The sequence below is a fragment of the Plodia interpunctella genome, chromosome 23 (assembly GCF_027563975.2).
Source record: "Plodia interpunctella isolate USDA-ARS_2022_Savannah chromosome 23, ilPloInte3.2, whole genome shotgun sequence".
NCBI lineage: Eukaryota > Metazoa > Arthropoda > Insecta > Lepidoptera > Pyralidae > Plodia > Plodia interpunctella.
Genome location: NC_071316.1, coordinates 2,668,557 through 2,692,294, shown reverse-complemented (window position 1 = coordinate 2,692,294; position 23,738 = coordinate 2,668,557). Strand labels below are relative to the sequence as shown.

At 35.0% G+C, this 23,738-nt stretch overlaps 1 protein-coding gene across 4 annotated transcripts in view; it reads right to left on the bottom strand.

The window, feature by feature from the left end:
• pan (pangolin) overlaps nucleotides 1–23,738 on the bottom strand; it is a 125,079-nt gene that overhangs the window by 59,543 nt on the left and 41,798 nt on the right. For all 4 annotated transcript variants that reach the window (XM_053762698.2, XM_053762697.2, XM_053762696.2 and 1 more), the window contains exons 3-4: nucleotides 22,130–22,193; nucleotides 11,985–12,085 (exon numbers count right to left, since the gene is read on the bottom strand). In XM_053762698.2, coding sequence (XP_053618673.1) covers nucleotides 11,985–12,085; nucleotides 22,130–22,193 — 165 coding nt within the window. The remainder of the gene's footprint in view (nucleotides 1–11,984; nucleotides 12,086–22,129; nucleotides 22,194–23,738) is intronic.

Here is a 23,738-nt window from a genome sequence, read left to right as displayed (position 1 = left end):
ACATGTTATTGTGACCTCCTATTAAGTGAAAAACACCTGTATCAGGAGGTCACGCTCTTCCATAGCCAGTAATAGTAAAGTACCTATTAACGAAATAAATGTTTTGACAAAAATAAGTTAAAGAAAGTCGAACATGCAAAGAAGAAGGAGAGGAAGTAAGATTAACAAAAACCTATTACACAACACGTTCAAATAATTTTTCGATCTCCTCGTAGTCCTTTTCCTTCAACCAAGCAGTTATCAGTTTCTTACAAGTAAATTTAGGTAACAAATAAAAGTCTATTTCTTTATTGACTAAATTATATATACGTTTTGATTCATTGTTATACTGTCTACTTGCAAACACTGTCCTGACGCCCGTACCAGTAGTCACTATGGCCACTTTTCTTCGTTTTAATAGATATGATGGATTGGGAGTCAGTGTTTTGTGAAGTTTTAGAATTGAATGAAGGATGTAAAGTTTACGCACAGTCAGTAGGTTACAATCCAAGTATAGTTTTGTGGTAGGATGCATTTTAGGTTTAAAGTAAGCCACCTTTAACAGGGCCCTTTGGGCTATTTCAACGTCTAAGAATTTTGTTTTAGTGGCACCTCCCCAAACGGTAATACAGTATGTAAGTACCGATTGAGCAAGAGCTATGTAAATCGTATTGAGAAGACTTTTGGATGCAACATGGCGAAGCTTAACAAATATCCAAATTAGTCTACGTAGTCTACCTGCGGTTGTTTCTATATGTGAATGCCAAGTCAGATGTTGATCCAACATCACACCGAGATATTTGATAGAAGATGTTTTTTCTATTTTAGGACACGTACAAGAGAAAATGTTGGAATCAGTGCAGTTAGGGTGATGAATGCTTATACTAAAGTCTTGCGGGGGTTGAGTAGATTTGTTAATAGTGTAACACATGTACTTAGTTTTAAGAGAATTTAGAGTTAATAAGTTTTGTTTCAGCCATGTGTCAACATTTGTCAGACCTTTATGAGTATCGACAGATACCGATTGCCATGTTTTGCCAGAAAAGATGATTGCGGTGTCATCGGCGTATGAAATAATGTTGGCATTTGTCAATTGAAGGTTGAGTAAGTCGTTGATATAGATTAGGAAAAGCGTGGGTCCAAGTACACTCCCCTGTGGAACTCCAAAGTCAATACTGGAGGATTCACTAATGTGCAACCCAACTTTAACACATTGGCTTCGTTTAGTTAGATAATCTGTAAATAGTTTTAGAGGGATTCCTCTAATGCCAATTTGTTCCAGTTTTTGTAAAAGTATGGGGACAGAGACAGTATCAAATGCGTTTTTCAAGTCTAAAAATGCCGTAAGGCATTTGTTGCCTTTATCTAATTGTTCTACTAAAGTCGTTGACAAGGTTAAAATGGCATCTTCGGTCGATTTATTTTGTCTAAATCCAAATTGCCGTTCAGATATAATATTGTATTTATTAAGATAGCTAACAAGTCGCTTATTCATAATTTTTTCAATGATTTTAGAAAATACGCTTAAAACTGAAATTGGCCTATAGTTACTAATACTGTCTCTGTCGCCACTCTTGAACACTGGAGTTACGATAGCTTTTTTGAGAGAATCAGGAAAAACTCCAACCGCAAAGCACTGATTAATAATGTGTGTCAAGACTGGTACTATCTCATTTTTTGCTAGTTTCAAAAAGTGAGTAGGTATGGAGTCCCACCCAGGAGCACTCGAGGATTTTAGACTCATGAGAATACTTTCAACCTCCTCTGTATCTGTATCCATCAACACAAACGAGTTAGGTTGACTAAAGTGTGTTAAAACCGATCCTCTGTCTACTGTGCTATTGGACGTTTGAGATATTCTAGAAGCCAATTCTTTTCCAATATTAGCGAAATGTTTATTAATATAGTCGACTGATTCCTTAGGTCCTTGTTTGATGCTGAGTAAATGTGTGTTGTCTGATTTGTTTTGTTTATGATTAGTAATCTCAGCTATATTTTTCCATAGGTTTTTAGGATTTTTAGCGGATGAATGTAATAAGTTTCTCTCGTATGTCCTTTTAAGTTTTTTTATTAGTTGGTTGCAAAAATTTCTGTAGCGTCTGAAGATGATTGCTAGTGTTACGTCATTGGGATTTTTTCGAACTTTTAGTTGCATTTTGTTCCTATTTCTTATGCAGCGAAGCACACCTGGTGTTATCCAGGGCTTAAGAATACGTTTACTTTTAGGGATATGGGATGTTTTTGTATTTTCTAATAATGAGTCAGAGATTGATTTAATAAGTTGATTCAATAGCAAATTAGGATTAGTACAAAGTAAGAGTTTGGAAAGGTCTTTCTTTTTTAGGCTTTGTAGGGCTTCATTATAGTCAATAACCTTTCTAACTGTAGGAGCTACCGTATTCGTTTTTATATGTGACAAAGCCAAAGCGATCATTACATGATCAGTTATAGAGGTGTTTAGGACCGCAATTTGCGCTGTTGTACTACTATTGTTATTTAATTTAATCATGAAGTGATCGAGACAACCTTCAAGTCTAGTAGGCAAATTGTGACCCATAGTTATACCAAAAGAAGCAAGCATATTTAGGTAATTATGTCTATTATTTCGCTTGTAAGCAGGTTCATTTACCTGTTCTATTAGATCTATGTTTATATCACCAGTTACAACAATAGTTTTGTTACTTTTTATAGTTTCCAAATGCGAGCTAAGTGAATCAATAAATGGTGTAGCGTTGATAACTGACGGAGATCTATAAACTCCAAGGACAATATGATTTTGATAGTCGATTTGCAAACAAGATGCGTCCTGTAAGTTCACTTCTCTGACTTTCATTTTTAGTGAGTCTTTTGTATATGCAACTACACCGTCGTTTTGATTAATGTAAGCAGTAGTATGTTCTCCAGAATAATTATTTACCTTTGGAATCGGTACTTCACGTTGTAATCTGCACTCTGTGAGAATAATGACGTCTGGTGTAAATTTAAGAGGAGTTAGATTAGTGATAAAGTCATCGAGATTACTATAAACACTACGGATATTTTGAGAGATAATAGTGAAATCATTACGTTTAATTTGAAAGTGATTGTGAAATTCTTCGACGTTACAATTTATAGCAGGTGGAAATTCAAGACTGTCCAAATCTGAAATAGTATTAAGCCGATTATCCATAACAAAAAGTATATGAAATAAGCCCATACTTAACCAAGATCAGTTTTATTTTCAAGCGACTGTTCTCAGAAAAAAATATCAATTTCAAAGCAAATTCAAAAAATTGTAATTGAGACGTATTTTTAGTGGTGGCAAGTGCTACATAGTATTTACCAGAGTTGCAAGTGTGTATGTTGTATGTGTGGGTGTGCATGTTACTTTTAAAAACAGAATCAAAAGTGTATTTAAAAGGTTTCGAATAACATCTAGAATCTAGACCTGCCTCCTCAGGGGGTGGGGGGCGGTAGGGGGTTGAATGGAAATAGGTCTTTCTAGGCAATTACCAGCCGCTCGCATTCAAGATGGGGGTAGCGCATGTGGGCTCCGGGGATATGTATTTTTTAATCTTTTTTTCTGCAGTATAATGGCAACTGCTCCACTGTATGATTACTTTTCATGCGTAGTAAATAGGCAGCGACAGTAATTAAATTGTAACTGTAATGTAAAATCGATTGTCTTCTACGTGCACATAGAATGAGCTGGTAAGTCAATTCACTAAGGTAATTACTAATTAACGAAGGTAAGTTTGTTACCTCTTCACGCTTTATCTGCTTAACCAATAATCTCGAAAGTTTGCATTAATGTAGTTTAAAGTATGAAGAAGGACATACACCTTGCTGTCCGGAAAAATTAATGTTCTCGTGGGAAAGCCGCAGGTAAAATCTAGATCAATTTAAACCGAAATTTAATCATGGCCAACAATATTCCCAAACAAAAAGGTTAAAAGATAGGTAGTACGATATTACAGACAGACAACGGTCGCCTGATACACTTACACGTTAAACTTATCATCATCATATAGTCAGATTGGTGTCAGATTTAATTAAAGTCGCCTAAAGGCATCTGACATGACTTTTACGACTACTTACCGCCGTCTAGTGAAATAAACTGCAAACCAGTGTGCAGGTTTCCTCACGATGTTTTCCTTCACCGGAAGCAAGTAGTGGTCTTTGAAAACTACTATATATGAGTCAGATTGGTATACAAACTCATATGGCACGAGTAGGATACGAACCTGAGACCTTTAGATCTACAGGCGGGCGTCTTAACCGTTACACCACCACCGCTTCAAACTTATATCTCTATGTGTTGGATTAAAAATGAGATGAAGCTAATGGAAGAAATTCATAAATTATAATAAAGGTATATAATATACAATATCTTCATTCAAGATACATATGCCCGTTTTTATACATTTCTTTTTGCCGTTAAAGGTTAAAATGGGTTTCTTTTCACGACTGAACATGAAACGCGCTACCTAAAACTATTACGAAGTCCACAATGGAATGAAAAAGGTAGGTACAGTTCGCAACGCCTTACTTGTACAGTCAGCACACAAAGATGCACCATTGAAGGGTAGCTTTTAAAAGTATTACGACTCCCCTTCGGGTGACACCCTTCAACCCTTGATTATTTTTATATTTGGAGACGGATTTTCAGTTTAGGATATGGATATGTTTTAAGGGAGGCGAAAGTGTTTTAGGATTTCTATATTGCATTCCTCTTTACAAGCTTTTATTTAGTTTCAACTGTCCCGATGTTTGTCTGTCTGTAATCAAATCTTGCATGTTAGATTTCTCCTACTTCCAATTGTCCTACAAAGTTGAAATTTACGTTTCAGTTCGTCTTGGCGCAAATTTCGAGAAAAGGACATTATGAGAAAGTACATTGTGAGAAAAGGACATTTTGCGCCAAGGCGCTTCAGTTTCCAAAACAATGCATTATTATGATAAGCACAACCTGATGGTGCACCTAGTATCGGCTCCCAACGAGGGAACTCCTCAACGGTTTGCCGCACGAACTTGGGCTGGTTTTGTCTGTCAAGTCAGATTGATCGATGATATTGATATAAAAATATTGTATGATAAATAACTATGCTAAATATACAAGATAAGTATCTCCACCGTCTCAAAGGGAAACTCTGAACGTGGTCGAGCCAAAACTGAACAAATATTATTCGTACTTCCGATTTGGTTGATGCGTTTGACGCAAAATATAAGCGAGAGCGTTTAAATAAAAATGCAATTTTATTTTCCTCACTTCGCGATTATTAACAACTACATATTTGTTTTAGGATGCAAATAAATATAGTTGTTAATAATCGCCACGCAAGACCAGATTTTTGACATTTAAGACAACGCATAATTTACCAATTAGGTACTTTCCGTTTAGAAGCAAATTTCTGATTTGAAAAACGATCCCGTTTCACAGTCATAATTTGACGGTCTGGTATAGAACCTCACACATAGAAAGGTTAATGCCTAACACATATTAGATAGGTAATAATGGGTATAGGTACTAATGGGTGCCTAATAGCCACACGCAATAAAAACACATCAGTTACGTTAAAAAGCACGGGTTCGCGCTTTACATTTTCAAATGATTCCAGAATTCAAGGACCGATCACCCATTTCTTGGTTGGGGACGCCAGCGCAAGCACGTCTGGTGTTTCCCAACCAGGAAATAATTAAATACATTAACCAATAAATATGTCTCAGCTCTGCTTGAATTCATCGCTATATAGGAGTGCTGGTACTCCTGGTCAATTATTGAATGAAATAATAAAAAAAAATTTTAAACATCAATAGGACTCGCCAGTGGCGCCATTCAGTGAGCGGGAAAATGGCTAAAACGACTAACCTAATCCCGTTGTCGCTACCTCTTATATATTATACCACATGGCAAATTGTAAGCCATTGTTACAGAGCCAGTTAGGTTCAAGGGCAGGCGAAGCCAGGAATGCTGCCTAGCTTCCGGTACAAGTCGTATTTCATCGTAACGACTTCGATTCCCGATTATGGCTGTAATGACGTGGGACAATAATGACTACTAAACTTACTTTTTTTTAACCGTCTGTCGGACTGGCGTTTTATAACATGCTAGCTTTTTTCCCCGGCTTCGATTCCCGGTTATGACCCTAATAACGTGAGACATGACAACTAATATCTTAACTTTTTGTTTTGTTAACGGTTGTTTGGTTAACGTATATTGATGTGTTTTGTGACTTTCGATTCTTCTCTTCGAATGATTGGTTGGCAATCAATCATAGTATGAAGCTTAAACTGGAACATGATGACTGTTATCTTAACTTTTAAAGCGAAACAAACACCTTTTTAATGTTGAAAAAAAAACTTTTCAATGTTTTGCTTTCGGTCATTCGGTCACAATCTGTATGAAATTTATTGTGAACACGAAATAACAAGCTTAATTTTCTCCCTAAAATGTCTGAACTCCCTTAGTTCTCATGTCTGTTAATCCACAAGCTAGTGGATAAACAGACATAAGAACTAAAGGAACGTTAATATTTTCCTCAAAACACCAGACGACCAAATCCTTAATCCAGAAAACAGTTGATTACGGCAGAAATCTCAAAATGGCGGCGGATAAACCGGCTAAAACGTCATTACACTCGCACATCCCATCCAAAATACATCCATCCATACAAAATACTTAAAGCGGAAACCTGCACGCACCAGCGGCAACAATGGCGGAATATCTCACAATCGCTAGTAATAAAGCGAGCACCCACATTAAAATCTTATCCCTTTCTTAAATAAAAAATTCACGAAAAATAAGAGAGAAAATTCCCCCTGAAACCCTCCACACAATCCATGTCACCCGCGCTCACCCCGAACCAAGAAAACTCAAAGAAAATTTGACTTTAGCAACTAGAGAACAACGTTACTTTTCCCTTGTCTTCGATAAACAACAAATGTTGTATTTTAATCTCTATAACTTCCAGATAGAGTTGTTTATCGTTTGTATCGCCGTCGGGTCAGTTAGGAGAACGTTTTGAAAATGAGATGCAGCGTTCGACTGGGGAGATAGGGGGTGGGGGGGCACTCGAAATCAAAATAACCGGGGCGTATGTAATGATTTCCAAGGAATTATAGACGGTATCGAAAACGAACAGCCTTTTGGTGATTCGATGCGAATTTAAGATTTAACAATAAATTTTATCAAGATTAGATTCGAAATGTGTTGAAAAATAAAACGCAAAAACTGATAGATCCCAAATAGATAGTGTGTGTGTACTTAAACTAAACGCAAAAATGAACACCTTGAATAAATCACGATATTTGAACAGAGTATTCTGTAAAATTTTGTCACAACTCGTCATTTTATTTAATTTTTCAGTATTTATTCATACACCTGTTCGCTATAATTAATCTTTCAGATTTTCTGACTTCAGCTTAACTGGTTACAGAGTGCGTTTAACATTAATTATATTGGTAAATAAAGTGTTAATACAACTTGTTTCAAAAGTCGAAATAAAGTTTGATTTGAATTGTGCCGATAAAACTCATGTCAAGTACTAATGAAGCTTAGGGTGGGCTGTACTGTTAATTTTGACGTTAACTGTAACGTGTGTAGAAAAACGCAAAGTACACCATTTTGTCCAAACATCAGCGGCGCACTGGTAAAAATCGACGTCAAATGTGACGATGCAACTCACTCTTAATATTCTAAGAGATCATAATTTTACACAGACACATACATGTTTAAAAAAATAGTAAATACGTAGCCAAGATGACCAAATGCATGCAAAGAATTATTCAGCCCGTTACTCTGATGGCATCTGGGGAGACAGACAGACGGACGTGGCTCAGATCCGGCGTGCAGATAGATCTAGATAACTTTGTTTTTCATGTACCAATGACCCCAGTTCACCCTTCTTAGCTTAGAGCTGTGTTGATCGTAAAATGCGAGTATAGGATTTGGCATGGAAATCTGATCCTCTTATTATGTTTTTTTACGCGAAAAGACATGACTTAACAAGTAGCGCCATCTAGACATTGCGTTGTTCAATAGACGTTTGGTAACTAAAAATATTTAAGATCGTGAAGTTGTGCAGGGTAGCAGGACGGGGACAAAGGGAGAGAGGAGAGGGACAAAGTATTGAGTATTGAAATTTTTGAGATTTTATATAGTACTAGCTACGCTCCGGGGCTTCGCTCCCGTGGGAATTTTGGGATCACAAGTACTCTCTGTGTTCTGCCAGCTTATATTCTACCCGTGTACCAAATTTCATAACAATGTACATATAACGTAGATTTTGCGTGAAAGAGTTACAAACATACACATACATCCTCAACCTTTCGCATTTATAGTATGAGTAGGACTTGTTTAGATCTTCTGACTACAAGACAATAATTTTTTTCTTTATTTTTCAGCTATGTGCATCGACAAAGGAGTATGTTGTAAAGATGATATGTCTGTTATCTTGTACTTGTTACAAACAAACAATGATACATTAAAATTGAGTGTTTTACAACAAGGGGCGATAACGCTGTCACAAGAGTCCAGGAATTAATTTTATCAAAGGAAATTATTGGAAAATAACAGGCTTATGGAGTCCGCTCAGGAATAAAGTGATATATATGTCAAGAACTTATGTAAAGGATGATGTTTAGTGAAAAATCTTAATTTTATTTATTAGTTTTATCCCGTGCATTAATTTCGTGCGTGCGCTAATAATTTATTGTCAATGTCTCGGGTTCGGAGCAACGCATCGTGATGAAACCTATACCAGATTTTAAGTTAGACTATCCTCTATACAGTTGTGAAAACCGCATCAAATTTCATTTAGAAGTTTTAGCGTGATGCGCGAGCAAACATAAAGACAGACAAGACAACGAAATTATTTTTGCTTCTATTAGATAAATCCCGTAATCTTTTTTCTTTGATATCTCCTATATACAGACAGACATAGCGAACTTACGGTTTTATTTTATCTATAGATAAGGGTAGCCTGAAGTTATGAATTTTATTATTATTTTATGACAAATTTTATAATTCTTTTATTTATTAGCAGTTCACACTGACTAATTAAATAAAATGAATTTCTTTTTTTCAACGATTGAGATTCGAACAAAGAATGAATATTTTAAAAATTTAAACATTCGATCTTCAAATCCCGACGTAGTAAGCGTAAGCGACCCCGAAATTGCTGGCCGCATTCACCCAGACAAAAGCCCTAAACACACCCCGCGAGCAAAAAGAAAAGCATTTCCATCCCCCCCCCCTCCTTCATTTAAATTTCCCGCCCAGAGCGGGGGCGGCGACTGTAGGGGCGGCTTCCGCACAACAGAGACGAGACTTAAAACCTGATAGAAAAGAATGAGACGGTAGTATGTCCACCTGTTGCGTTTAGTTTCATATTTTCGCGACGGGTTCTTTTTTCGTTTCTTACGCGTTTGAAAGGATTTGAATGGCGTTCTACGTGCATGCGTACTGGAGATAGGTATCGAACGATATTGACGTTGCCGCATCGCTGGTGACGCTCTCGATTTAAACTGATTCTAAATTCAAATCTCTACTCGAATCTTGGAAATTTAAATTCGAATTCGGAAATCGTTTTAGCCGATTCACATGTTCCTTTAAAGGCAGTTAAAAATATTTAGTAAAAGTAGTTAATGCCGATTAATCTACTTCATTATTTTTTGTATGTATAGTTTTTCTATCCATTGACCTATTTCCGGGGTATTATCAGTAATTGTTAATTGTTAACGTTTCAAGTGGTATAAAGTAGCGAATGTACAGAGGCAAAACTAAATATAAAATGTGTTCAAAGTAGGTACACAATTTAGTTTTAGTTGTTTAAATATGTTTGTATATCTTGTAATGCCACACGAAATTGTGATACGTTATCATATCACATATTCTATGTTGTTTAAATTGTTTAGTTCGCTAAAAGTTAAGAAATATACACAAACATATAATTTTTCCAATTTAGTAATAGAAAAAGTAATCAACAGATATATTTAAGTATACAAGATAGCCGACAGGCAGGAAGGAGTCAGAAATAAAAAGTGTTTGTGTTACCATTTCCGCCGTCCAGGGTTCGAATCCCGGCACGTGTGGTTACCGAGAAATAATCCAATAAAAATAGCTCTACGATTCTGTTATGATTTAACGTAAATAACACAGCTGCTTTCGTTCACTGATAAGTGTATTCCTTAGGTCAGTGATAACGTAATATGATTTCAGGGGTCAATGTACAGAAATTACGTCTTTTTATAAATGTTTCTTGTTTACTACTGCATAAGGAAATACGTATGTATTCTGGGTCATCGTAATGGGTACTGTAAGAACTTTGACGAGAAACTTACAGTCAACATATGGGCCGTAATTCATCAACGAACTCATATATGTCCCTGAGATACGTATCTCAAATATTTTAAATATATTTACCTAGCTAAAAACAGGAAATTCTCGAAGACGATGGTTGTCAGACCTATCAGAACTTAATCTCAATTCCACTTACAAGCCAATCGTGGTCTTCTTTCAGTTTCACAACTCTTGACTTTGACTAGCCAGTAAGAGTTAAATACATGACACTGTACCTGTATTACCCTAAAAGTTATTACCAAGCAGGATTTCGGTGTCAGACGACACCAGTATCACTTCTAGGGTACTCAGTTAGACGACATCCAAGGTAGGAATGTTTGAAGAATTTTAAATCAAAGGCGAACACGTTTTCACGTTTACCACTGCTGAGAAGAAATGCCGAAAAAAACTCATATAAACAGTCGCTGGTTACAACCGCAATTATTGTGACAAAACATGTGTAACATAAGATTCGGTTCACTGATAAAGTTATCTATTATCATATATCCATCACATATCTGTGTGCTGCCATTTGGCCTTCACAGGTTTTTAGTCAATGTCATCAGGGATTAAATAAAAATATTTAGATATTTTTATGTATGTATAAATCTATTCCTGTCGCTAGCACCAATATGACCACAATTATTTTTAAAGAACACGCATATATTACTTGATATCTAATTGATTGTTTGGAGACATATGTATGTATGACCGAAAAAATAGGCGAACGTAAAACGAGATAAAAAATAATTTTAATAAAATCTCATAAAAGTTATGTCAGTGAGCAAATACAGTTGATAAGAAGATTCTGATTAATGCTGTAATATACTCGCATTCTCGTATAAAAAAGAGACAGGTGACATATCTAATCGTCTTGTGATTCAGATTTTCAAGGTGAGGCATCAAGACCACCTGTTTTCTATTTAAGATTTGTTCTGGAATTCCTACACGACCTTATTTATTCTGATATGTATGTACTTGTAATAAATACATACCGTAAATCAACACTGCACTAACATCACAAACTGACCGGGTGATTCAGAGCCGTTTATCAACAGCATATTTTTCCGTCAGCGCTCAGACGGAATACAAACAATTCACATTGCTTCTATTTCTGATGCTGTTATTGTAGTCGCGTGACTTCTAGTCTGGGTCTGACTTAACAATGTTAATAGTACAGTGGGCAGACAATAGTGTAATTGTAACAGTACTGTTCATAGAGGACAACATAATATGATTACTACAACCAACATTTTCATAATAGTTTGTTGAAGTAAGAATTGCAGGAGATCCATATCTCCTCAGCGATGGATAACTTATTAATAGGAGGCCTTTGCCCAGCAGTGGAACACTATAGGTTAATAAAAATAATAGTTCATTGGTTGATTCTACGACTTTATACAGAAGGGAACATAACGAAATCTGACGTCGTTTTGAAGGTGGTAATGGTTTTATGCTCGTATTAATTCTAAAATGAGTGATTATTTTTCAATGACCAAAATCTGGAAATGTTTCTCTATGGCATTTTTCAACTAAGAAAGGTGTCCCTGTTGATTCAATCTTTACAAAAATATTGACGCTCAAAGTATTATTTAAACAGCTTTACCTCTGTAGGCTGTTTACTACAATTTATTTTTCCATTATGCAGTGACTACAAAGAAAATACTATATAATTAAATGTACTTACCATGGAGACGGGGAGGGGGTGCGCCCCACCGTTGGGGTAAGGGTACGGCGCCATGAGGTAGCCCATGTTGAAACTTGCAGCCGGGTGGGGCTCAAATTTACCTGAAAAAAAAATTTTCAATAGGTACTCGCAATGTTTATTTAGATGTGATTTTAAATATACAAACAACTAGCTATTGCCCGCGGCTTCTCCCGCCTGAATTTCCCACGGGAACAGTTTTTCCGGGATAAACATGAAACCTTATGTCCTTTTATGAAAATTGAAGCATGAGGAAATATATATATATATATATACACATATATATATATATATATAAAATTAAAAAAAATAGGAGACCTTACAACATTGGGAGAACTGAACTTCATGAGATTTTAATAAAACGCAATGGTGTTTTCTGCAGTTTGTTTAAAACTCATTCAAATAAATAAGTGCTGGCACTCTAATTGTAATACTTCTATACTTAAATTTAACAAGTATCAAAGATAAGACTGAAATCCTTAAATACATGATAATAAGGTTCACAATCGTAAAATATTATGCAAATTTTTAGACGTGGTACAGTCAGAAAGGAAAACGCTCCACTAGTCGCCAAGGCGGGGTGCAGAGGAGTAAATTATACTGCGATGGGGCGTCATTTGGAGAAGTAATTGTGCGCGCTGTACTTTTATAAAACGCTGAGTCCAATGAACCTAGAATCCTACAATATTATAAATGTGAATGTTTCTATTTTTTGTTTTTTTCTTTTTTAATTAACATTACGAATGTTAAGTACGCAAGGCATTTAGTAATACATATTATATATACTATATAATATATTACAAAATCCCTTGTAGAATATAAGTAAAGTAGAAACACATAGATTCGAGTTGTCCTAGAATAAATATATTTATTTTTTGTTTCATTTCTCATACAAGGCAACGTATCATTTATTCAGAAATTTCTTCACGTCATATTTTGTAACAAACTACCTTAATATATATAACATTTCAGCACGACCGCTGCTCAGAAGATATGCCAAAAGAAACTCATTAGTCAAACTCAGATAGTGTTAGTACCAATCATGACCGAACGGCTTACAGTGATTTTGTAAGGTGTAATGAAATCAAATGTATACTAAAATTATAAAAAGGAAATATTTGAAAGTTTGTTTGTAGGAGGTAATCTTCGGAACCACTCCGCCGATTTCCAAAACTCCTACACCAGTAGGAAGCTATATTATTTCTGAGTGACATAAGATACTTCTTATCCCGGTGTTCCTACGGGAGCGAGACGTCCCGAGAGGCAACTAGTTGAGTATATAACATTTATACTGTTTTATTTATTATTATTTAAATAAACCATAGACAAAGAAATATGCCAAAAACAATGGCGGTATAAATTGGATATAATTAATTACATCGTGTATTTTATTATTTAATTAACGCTCCTTATTGTACTCGAGAGCATTTTAAGAACCCTTGAAGTCTTGGTAATGATGTAGACTTTAGCACTAGCTATAAAAAAAATACAATTATTTTCCACAACACCTGTCTGGCGGTCACGATTCGCGTGAGTTAAGCTAAGTAACAAATAGTGTGTTTTTTTAATATAATTTAATAACTATAAAGATCTAGGCTTGCGTGTCTTTGAGAATTACAAATAATATATTATTTTACAATCAGCAAACAAACTAGAACGTCAAGACTGTGTAAAAATAAATTGCCGTAACGTTAACGTCTTCCTCACGGCGGCGAGAACGAGTCCTATTCTGGTACCTACATTATCATTTTTTTTAGATTTAGGGTTAAAGAATTTAATTTCTCATAAAAAATATTTTTAATGGCACTGTTGTTGTCTTGTTTCTTTTTTTTATGTGGACAAATCACACAAATTAGTTTAGTCACAAATTAAGTTCGAGACTTTTGATGGGATGCAAATCCAAAGATACTATAATATATAACATATACATGTATATGTCTATAGATAAACATCCGACACCCAGACTAATCTGAAAAAGATCATTTTCAATCTTGACCTGACCTGGAATCGAACTGAAATCCTCCAGTGTAAAAGTGGCATAATGGCCATTAGGCTACAGAGGTTATCAAATTTTTTTCAATTTATATGTAGTAACAAATAATTTTTAACGTTTTATTTACACTTCACTTTCGTTTACTTCCTGATTTACGTTCTACTAGTTTTCTGTACTATATATATATAATATTTTAAGCTTCAACAAACCAAATAAACTAACTAAGCGTACATTCCCAACTGAGTTAATTGCATTAGCAAACATGCAATCCATTGAAATGTAAACTGCAGTCTGATAATCTGGATATTTTTCAACAACTTCGATATTTGATGTAGTTTCTAAAATTCAGTTTTCACGTTCCATAGAAAGATAGCAACGGAATAAAAATAATAAGAAACAAATTTAGTGACCATAAAAAAAGAAACAAAAAATCGAAAATCAAATTTTAAATCGTGGAACAGAATACGCGCGCGCCTATTCAATTTGCCGGTAATTTCGCTCGGCAGAATTATTCTGATGAGTGTACCAACTAATAGGCTTTACACTCATATTATACTTGCGAAACAACACTGCTGGCTGGTTCAAAGTTTAGATTTAACACTGGTCCTAGTTCAGCTATTAAGTGATAAGACACGTCTTAGGTTTTGAAAACAATTTAAAGTTAACTTTAAATTGGATGGTGCAACCCGCTTACTCATAAAAATGACGTCATCATTGCAATTTCGAGGAAAAGCAATCGACGCCGAATGATTAACTCGCATAGTTTCAAGCATAAAACAATTATTATGTTCAAACTCGGTTTTGAGCAAAAAAAACTGTTGATTGAAACGTGGAATTGGATATGTCGAATGGCAGTAACTTATGGTAGTAGTTAATTTAACATATGAATATTAAATGAGGTATAATACTTTATTAAACTTCATAATTTTATGGTGTTGTATTCTTGCTTGTATTCTTGTCAAATAAAAATATTAATTATAGAGCGGCTCGTCTCGGCTTCGCTCTGGAAAACAGTATTTTAAAATGTAGCCTATTTATTTTATTTATTTATCAATTTATGTACACAAAAAACTTAAAATATAAGTTACATTATAAAAACGAGTACAAGTTTGCTACTTATTTCAAATGAAATCTCTTCCAGTAGACCCGTGGGAGGAGATGTAGTACATAGAGGCAGACTGGCGTGTGCATAAAATATATTTAAAAAAAAAAGAAAACGAAAATTAAAATTAAAAAATAAAATACACATACATACAAATATTATACATAAATACTTAGATACATACATATAATAAATATCACATAAACAACATACACCTACTTAACAAGGATGAACTGGACAGGCAATAATCCTATGTTACATTTGAATGTTTCGTCTGTCTCTGTGCCAAATTTCATCAAAATCGGTCAAGTAGTTTTTGAGTTTATACGCACACTCGATGAGGTGAGAATGGGTTTACCATTAAAAACGTGTAATAAATAACTTTAAAATCCTCAACTACCTATGTAGTTACACTATGACAACGAAAATCAATTCTCCCATAAAATTTCATTCCACATACTGAACTGCACTGGTGGTCTCCTACATCAATATTGACAGAGGCCGTGTATGCCCCATAACGACAAACGCACACACATTTTTATGTATATGTTAGCTGTAAGGAGAAATGGCTACCGGATTTATCCTTTTTTTGTTAGAATATGTGATTATGGAACAGGTATTTAGGTTAGTTTAATTAGTGTCTGCAATATTAGGACAATAATTTAGGCGAAACTTTCAACCTAACGAGTTTTTTCAAATATAAATAAGTATCTAGACGGAAAACAAATTTTACGTTGGCTTTCTTTTTCGTTGTTAAAAATAAATATTATTAATATCTAAAGTGTTCGGTTTCGGCCAAAATGATAATTTCATACATTTTTCGTCATAGTTCCGGTCGGACATTACAGTTTTCTACATACTGATTTTTGGCAGGTGAAGATTTTCCTTCGATTTTTTCAATTCCTAATAATAATTATTATTAATGAATGGAATTCATTAATAAGTCAAATTTTATAGATACACCATTATACAGATCGATGTATTTTTAATGTATGTGGTCATATTGGTCTATCTAAAAACTGCAATAACTCTAAAAGCTAACAAAATTAAACATCCTTATCTCTAAAGTGGTATATTATTTGATATTATGGCGGACATAGACAAGAAATTTAAAAAAAACTGCAGAATACGATAGTGAGTCACACACTTAGACCTCGTGGCATAAAAACCACTACCTGGGAGGCCTGGGTTCCATTCCAAACCCTTGTTATGTTTGCGGTCACGACAAATTATAGGTGTCAGTGTTGATTTTACATTTATTATAGCTTTTTGGCGGGAAAAAATAATAAAATAATAATCATGTAATTTGTTACTTGTGTATTTTGGCTTCAAGATTGTTGATAGATTTAGAGCGTTGAAGCGGTGATGGTCCGGTGTTCGAAAGGTCCCAGGTTCGAATCCTACTCGTGCCACATAAGATTGTATACCAATCTGACTCGTGTATTGTAGTTTTTATACACCACCACATGCTTCCGGTAAAGTTAAACATCGTGAGGAGACCTGCACACTGGCTGAGAACTTAGTTCACAATTGTGCACCACTAAATGGCGGTAGGTAGCCGTTAAAGTCACGTCAGATGCCTTTAGGCGACTTAAACAAAATCTTACGCAATATGTGTGCAATTTTACACCTTAAAAACCTTTCATTTTAAAACCGTATGAAACCAAATCGTGCAAAATCGTCAGAAACAACACGATAAAAAGCAAAATGTAAACGACGATACTTTAATTAAGATCTAGCGACGCCTAGACTGATATTAAATTACTAATGAGCATAGTTAAACACAGTAATTAGTGGTATTATTCAAAAAGTTATTATTATTACATAATTGTTATCAGGACTGGCGCCAGTCGTTAGTTTAACTGGTTCATTAGCGGACGAACTGTTTTTAGTAAAATTATTTTTTGAGACACAAGAGTTGTGTCACGTACACATTAAGAATTAAACCGGTTTAGTGAATAAGGTTAAAATATGGTGTAACTACGTATAACTATATGCCTAATTTTGATTCTAATCTGGACGTCGACTTCCGTGACTTGAAATACCTCATACATTCAGAATACAAAACAATATAAAGTAATTAATGTAATTTAAGTTTGTTTTAATTTAAAATAAAAATATTGAAAAAACTCCATGCAATTTAGTAGGCTAAGCTTTAAGATTTTTAAGGAAATCTGACTTCACAAATGTCCCTGAGATGTAAAATATTTCTGATATCTTTGAACGGTCTCATTAGCTCAAAAAATAAGAAATAATACTTATAGTGTTACTAGCTGTTGCTTGCGGCTCCACCCGCGGCAAAAATGAGCCTTTATCACTCTCCACACTTTCAACTATCTCCACACCAAAAATCACCTCAATCCAATACTCCGTTTTGGCGTGAAAGAAAGACTACAATTCTTTTAAATGTATGATATTAATATACATCAATTCTTCCATATTAAGTTTGAAATTAGGAGTTTCTCGGACACCACACTATAACAATTCAATTTATTTGAGTCTTGTCGAGCGTCCGCGAACGTGTATACGAACGAATGAATACAGAATGTTCGTAGAACAATCCTATACTTAGCTTGGAAAATATGCTAACAATTTACATAAATCAAAAACATATGTTTTTAGTTTAGTCCCACGCAATTTTTCTTCATTTTTTGTAATTTTTCCAATCCAATGGTGGTATTCAGAAAAATGCAGTTTCGAAATAAAATTTATCATTTTGTTTTATAGCACACGTCAATTAATTGCCTAGGAGCTTGCGAGTCTATTTATCTTTATGACACTGGATCTTAAAATTAAAAAATATTAAACGGGATTAGACTGCAAATCATAAGCGAGAGCGGTAAATTACATAAGTACACATTATTTTTTTAAATCGTTGGATAACGCAGAACGCGGCCACTATGCGGACACGGTTTATGCGAACCCGTGTCCTAATTGACACATTTTCTTTTTTATATGCATGGCCAGTAGTTTTTTAACTTGTGTTCTAAATCATATAAATTTAAATTTTCAGCTCAATCTACTCGAATGTGCGGATCAGAGACGGAGCGAAAGAGAAAGAGGTAACAAAGAAAAAATAGCCAAAGTGAATATAAAAGTGAAAGAGAGGACGACAACGACGGTAACCGTAACAAAAGCAGAGAAAATCGACACAAAAATTTCGGTCCTAGAGGAAGAAAGACCTTTCTTATACGCGACCGCTTACGCTAATAGCTTGCACCACACGCCACAGAAAGTGTAAAAAGCTCATTTATCTACTAACGACGGGTCTAAATGTGTACGCATATCAAGTTCCAATTAGAAGCTACTATAATGACATAAACTGTACCCGAACTGGTACTGCAGAGCGGGACAGACGGATATGACAGACAGAGAGGGAAGATGAAGTAACATAGCATGTTTTATTTGTCTCTCATGTACCGTTGAGAAATAAAATGTGCCGTACAAGGGTTGAAAGTGTATTGTTTGAGAAAATATTGATAGTGTGTCTAGAATTTAATGTTAAGTTTACAAGACATTCAAAACCTTACATATTATAAAACAAAGTCCTCTGCCGCGTCTGTCTGTCTGTCTGTTCACGATAAACTGAAAACTACCGCACGGATCATGCGGGTTTCACCAATAGATAGTGTGGTTCCTGAGGAAGTTTAGGTGTAGTATAATTTATTACGTTTTTACCCGAGCGAAACCGGGACGGGCCACTAGTAGCTCATTAAAAAGTTAGCCCATATTTTATGTCTTTATATCCGTACGTCGTCGTGCGTGCGATGATTTTTAAATATTAAACTACACACTGTCGCAGATGTCAAAATAAATGTCGACGCGAATTAATGAACATTGCGTGGTTTGTAAGAGAGCTTTTCTTTACCACAATGAAAAACCAGCCATGTATAATCGGCAAAGTTTGTCGAACATGACGACTCTGTTTGCCGATAATGTATAGCCGTATTAGCCTTATTGCAATTCTATGTTGACTAGTGTGTACGCGACTATTGCCACTAAGGCGGCGGTAGTCTTATAATGCCTTTAGACGACTTGAACAAAATCTGACACCAGTGCTATCAATAACACTCAATAAGAAAAACACGTAGTTAAAATCTAAAGAAACAATTCCGGTGAACAAAACAATTAACTTTAAAAAATAATTCTATCTTGTCAAATTTATTCAACAGTAGCGACGCCTATGCCAGGCCAGTTAAGTTTAAAACTCTATATAAAATACTGGTCAAATATTTGTTGACATTCCATCATCTCAATATTTGAATGTGGAATCATTCAAGATTCCAAATTAGAATTGATTAATCTTAAAAGGTTCCAGATTCAAATATTGTCACTATTTTTCAAGACAATTTACGTTAATAAGGTGGTAATGTGTTATTTAAATCTTAAGCCTCATTTAATGGACGTGTATTTAAATAATCATGATTTGTGAACCACGTCAACCACTAACTAATATGGTGACCAAATGTAGGTTTTAGATTTTCCGATATTAATACATTTTAAAGGGTGTTCTATCTATTCATACATTACAGGTTTTTAGCTTCGTTAGGCGGTGTTGGTCCAGCGGCCTGTGACCGTTAGGGCCCAGGTTCGAATCATACTCGTGCCACATGAGTTTGTATACCAATCTGACTCATGTATAGTAGTTTTCATAGGCTTTACTTACGTACTTACTTGCTTCCGGTAAAGGAAAACATTGTGAGGAAACCTGCACATTGAGTGTGCATGCAACACTAGATAGGTAGTCATGAAAATTATGTCAGATGCCTTTAGGTAACTATTTTGAATATTGAATAAAATCTAGCACCATTGTTAGCGATAATACACTGGAAAAATAGAAATAATCTTGTAAATTCAATGTTTAAAAATCTAGTATAATTAAGCATTTTTTATCGCATAGACCGTAGGACCACAGTATACCTATTATAACACATTAAAAAAGATCCAAATCACTATTTTTTTTTACTTCACGTAGAGAATTGACAATGGGGGAATAATATTATCGAATGAAGTTTATTTTAGTTTGAAACCCATACTTCACGCCCATACAATTAGCTATCAACTATTTAGCTACGTAATTTATATTCCAAAACCCATGGATGTAGTTAAAAAAACTCCGGTACAATAATATTCAACGGTTGGAACTTAAAACAGCGATGTTACAGAGATACATCTTCATTTGGAATCAAAAGTTTCAAAACTCGAAGGAGTCCTTACATTCTTATCCTTTCCTTACACATAATAAAATAAAGTCAACTGTCACGTCTTCTCTTCGCGATAAACTCAAAAACTACTGCACGGATTTTCATGCGGTTTTTACCAATAGATAATGTGATTCCTGAGGAAGGTTTAGGTGTATAATTTATTATACACCTAAACCTTCCTCATATTTATATTTTTACCCTTATTATTTATATTTTTACCCGCACGAAGCCGTGACGGGCTCTAGTTTAGAGATAAAAACAATTTAACTAATCTCAATTTTGAGACTTACAAGGACGTTCTCTTTTGGAGATGTTATTGTTGCCTAGGCTTGTCCATTAGTCGCCTCGTATGACATCCACGTGAGAATATGGAGTTGTCCTACTCCAGGGCGGAACCGCGCTAACTTTACTTCTGCACCAACTCTGTTTTAGGTTAGCAGTACGTCAGATGCATTATACTTTTTTCGTGGCATGGCGAGTCGTGGTGAGCTGATCAGATTAGCTTTACAACCGGTTCTCAAAAACATCCCGAAGTAAAAAATAAAAAAGACACTAATAACAACAAATAACGAGGCGTCCGTCTAGGGATGGGGTCGCGCTGTGTCGATGGATCATATCAGTATTTATCGATTATGATTAATTTTTTTTTAGATTTTTTCATTTTAATAATAAAGCACTGGAGAATGACGACCTCGGTGGCGCAGTGGTAAAGTGCTTGCCTCTGAACCGAGAGGTCCCGGGTTCGGCCCCCGGTCGGGTCATGATGAAAAATGATCTTTTTCTGATTGGCCCGGGTCTTGGATGTTTATCTATATATGTATTTGTTATAAAATATAGTATCGTTGAGTTAATATCCCATAACACAAGTCTCGAGCTTACTTTGGGGCTAGCTCAATCTGTGTGATTTGTCCTAATATATTATTATTTCAACCACAACTTTTAAACTTAGAACTCTAATTATATTATAGTTGACAAATAAATCGCGTTCCGTGATATCATTTATTAACTATTCATTAAAAAAAAACAAAAATCGATACAATCTAAAACGATTCCCAACACTACCCAGATGAAATTATACGAAAATATTGTAACGATAGTGACAGATGATTATAAGCTGGCGATAAAACATACATAATTCTCACGTAATGGCCGCGAGCGAGCCCCGGTATTAACTCCGTCGATAATTTCCCACCTCGAGAAGTAAAAGAAATCAATTTCGTAGTGCAAGTGAGTGATCGATGGGATTTTGAAGATGGAACGTTGATTTTGAATTAAGAATTTACTATGTATTTGTGACCAGTATTTATTCTATATTATTTTTGTTAGCTGCATATTTGTTTATAATAAGTAACCCAATCCGTATGTAGCTGAAAAGTGCATTCGAAAATAGAACTAAAATCTTCTTTTTTTGAGATTTTTGCTCTTTTATGTTTAGTTACCCAATATTATCCGGTTATTACTTTTGTTTATTCTATTTAATCAAAAAAATTAACAATTTTGTGGAATGATCTATTCAAATTTGACTTTCGAACAAAATTTTATAGCCCACGAACATTTAATTATATGTAAAAAAACGTGTTACGTCTCAAATTGGAATTTACACGGTCACTCGCTCACTATAAAAAGTAAATGTAAGGATGAGATCGTACTTTTAAAATGTTACTCGGAAATCCACTATCCTGAGACACAAGTGTTGGTATTGTATCGATAGACGTCATTACATGAATATACATTTAATTATTGACAAGACATTTATTTATGTAACCTATTAATGCTCTCTAAAGTACTAAAGCAATTTGATAAAAATAATAATAGAAATATCACTTACCAAATACAGGACTTAGATCCGACTTTACCGATAATTTACCGGAATAAGGCTCGCCGGATTTTTCCTGAAACAAAATAAACTTTAATTAACATGTGTACACATATTTTTAATGTTGTACAGAATGTATGATTGAAACAAGTTCACCAAGTTTGCCACAAGCTTTTATTATAGTCGGAGCTCTTGTGGCATTAAACGACTGACAAAAACCCGTGGCCGTGCTGTAAACCGTTGAGGAGTTCCCTCGTTGGTAGCCGATCTTGGGTGCACCCTCAGGTCATGCTTATAATAATAAACTTAAGCGACATGGGAAATTTCAATTCTGTAGGACAACTGGAAGTAAGAGAAATCTTAACTTGCAAAATTTGATTGTCCGTCTGACAAGCAAACAGGACAGGACAGGACAGGACAGGTGAAACTAAATAGATGCTTGTAAAAAAAAATGCAAATTCATTGAGCAAGTACCTGAGGGCTTAGTGCGGGTTTGCGTTTCACTTTTCACCATCGAATCGATTCGAAGTGAGACGCAGCGAACCAATCACAGTGTGCCATTGTGACGCAACGACAACCACACCGAAATGTGATTGGTTTGTTGCTACGCAAACCAGCACTAACCCCTATGACCACCTGGGTGATAGTAAGGTTGAGAGTTATTTCTGCCCCCGACTATACCGAGCTCCAAAACCACAAAATACGTTGGCAGAATAAGAGATATTTCCGGTATGATTAATCCCAATACCGAACGTCCTCTACTCAATAGCCCGTTTGAAATCTCGACACCTCATCGATATATCGGCCTATTCTGAAATTCGCTCGAAAAGCAATTGAAATTTTGTTACGATTATATCTGCTGAATTGGCTCAATGGATCTGAAGTGACCGTGTAATATTGTGAAATATCTCTTACAATCAACGGCCGGGGATGCAACCGGAAATACGCTCAGATGAGAGTAATACTAAAACTGTGTAATACTAATAAATAAATTAAAAAAACAGGCTGTGTAATTTTATTTGGAAATTGCTATTTATATGTATCCAAACTCAAAGTATGTACGTCAAGAGAAACAACATCTAATGAAATTGGAGTTTGGAGTGTAAAATCGGGATAATCGAATAAAATATATGTAGGTATTTGTATTTTTTCAACAAGACACGACTAAAATTGGTGAATAAAAGAAATTAAAAAGTCATCGAAATATATATGTGATTCCGAGTCCATTCCACAAGAGTATTGTACAATTCTATTGATATGAAAATAGACACCAAATAGTAGACAAAGCGTAGGAGGGTCGTAATTGAATGAGTCCGAATCAGTTTACCCCACTCGGACGTGTTTACCCCCAAATCAAGGGTAACGGATTTCCCCAATTTGGAGGTAATTTTTTAAGCGTGATTACGCGAGGCTCTTTGTGACACGACAAATATTTGATTTACTTTTAGGCAACTAAAAAAAGATATTTTTTCAGAACCTACACTTTTTGGTAGAATTCTACTACTATTCGTAGATTTTAAATAGAAAAAAATAGGTACAATTCGGGACAATAGACGTGCAACTATGTATATATCAGATTTACCTGTTTCTTGTTCCGATGTTATTCAATAAAGTATTTCTT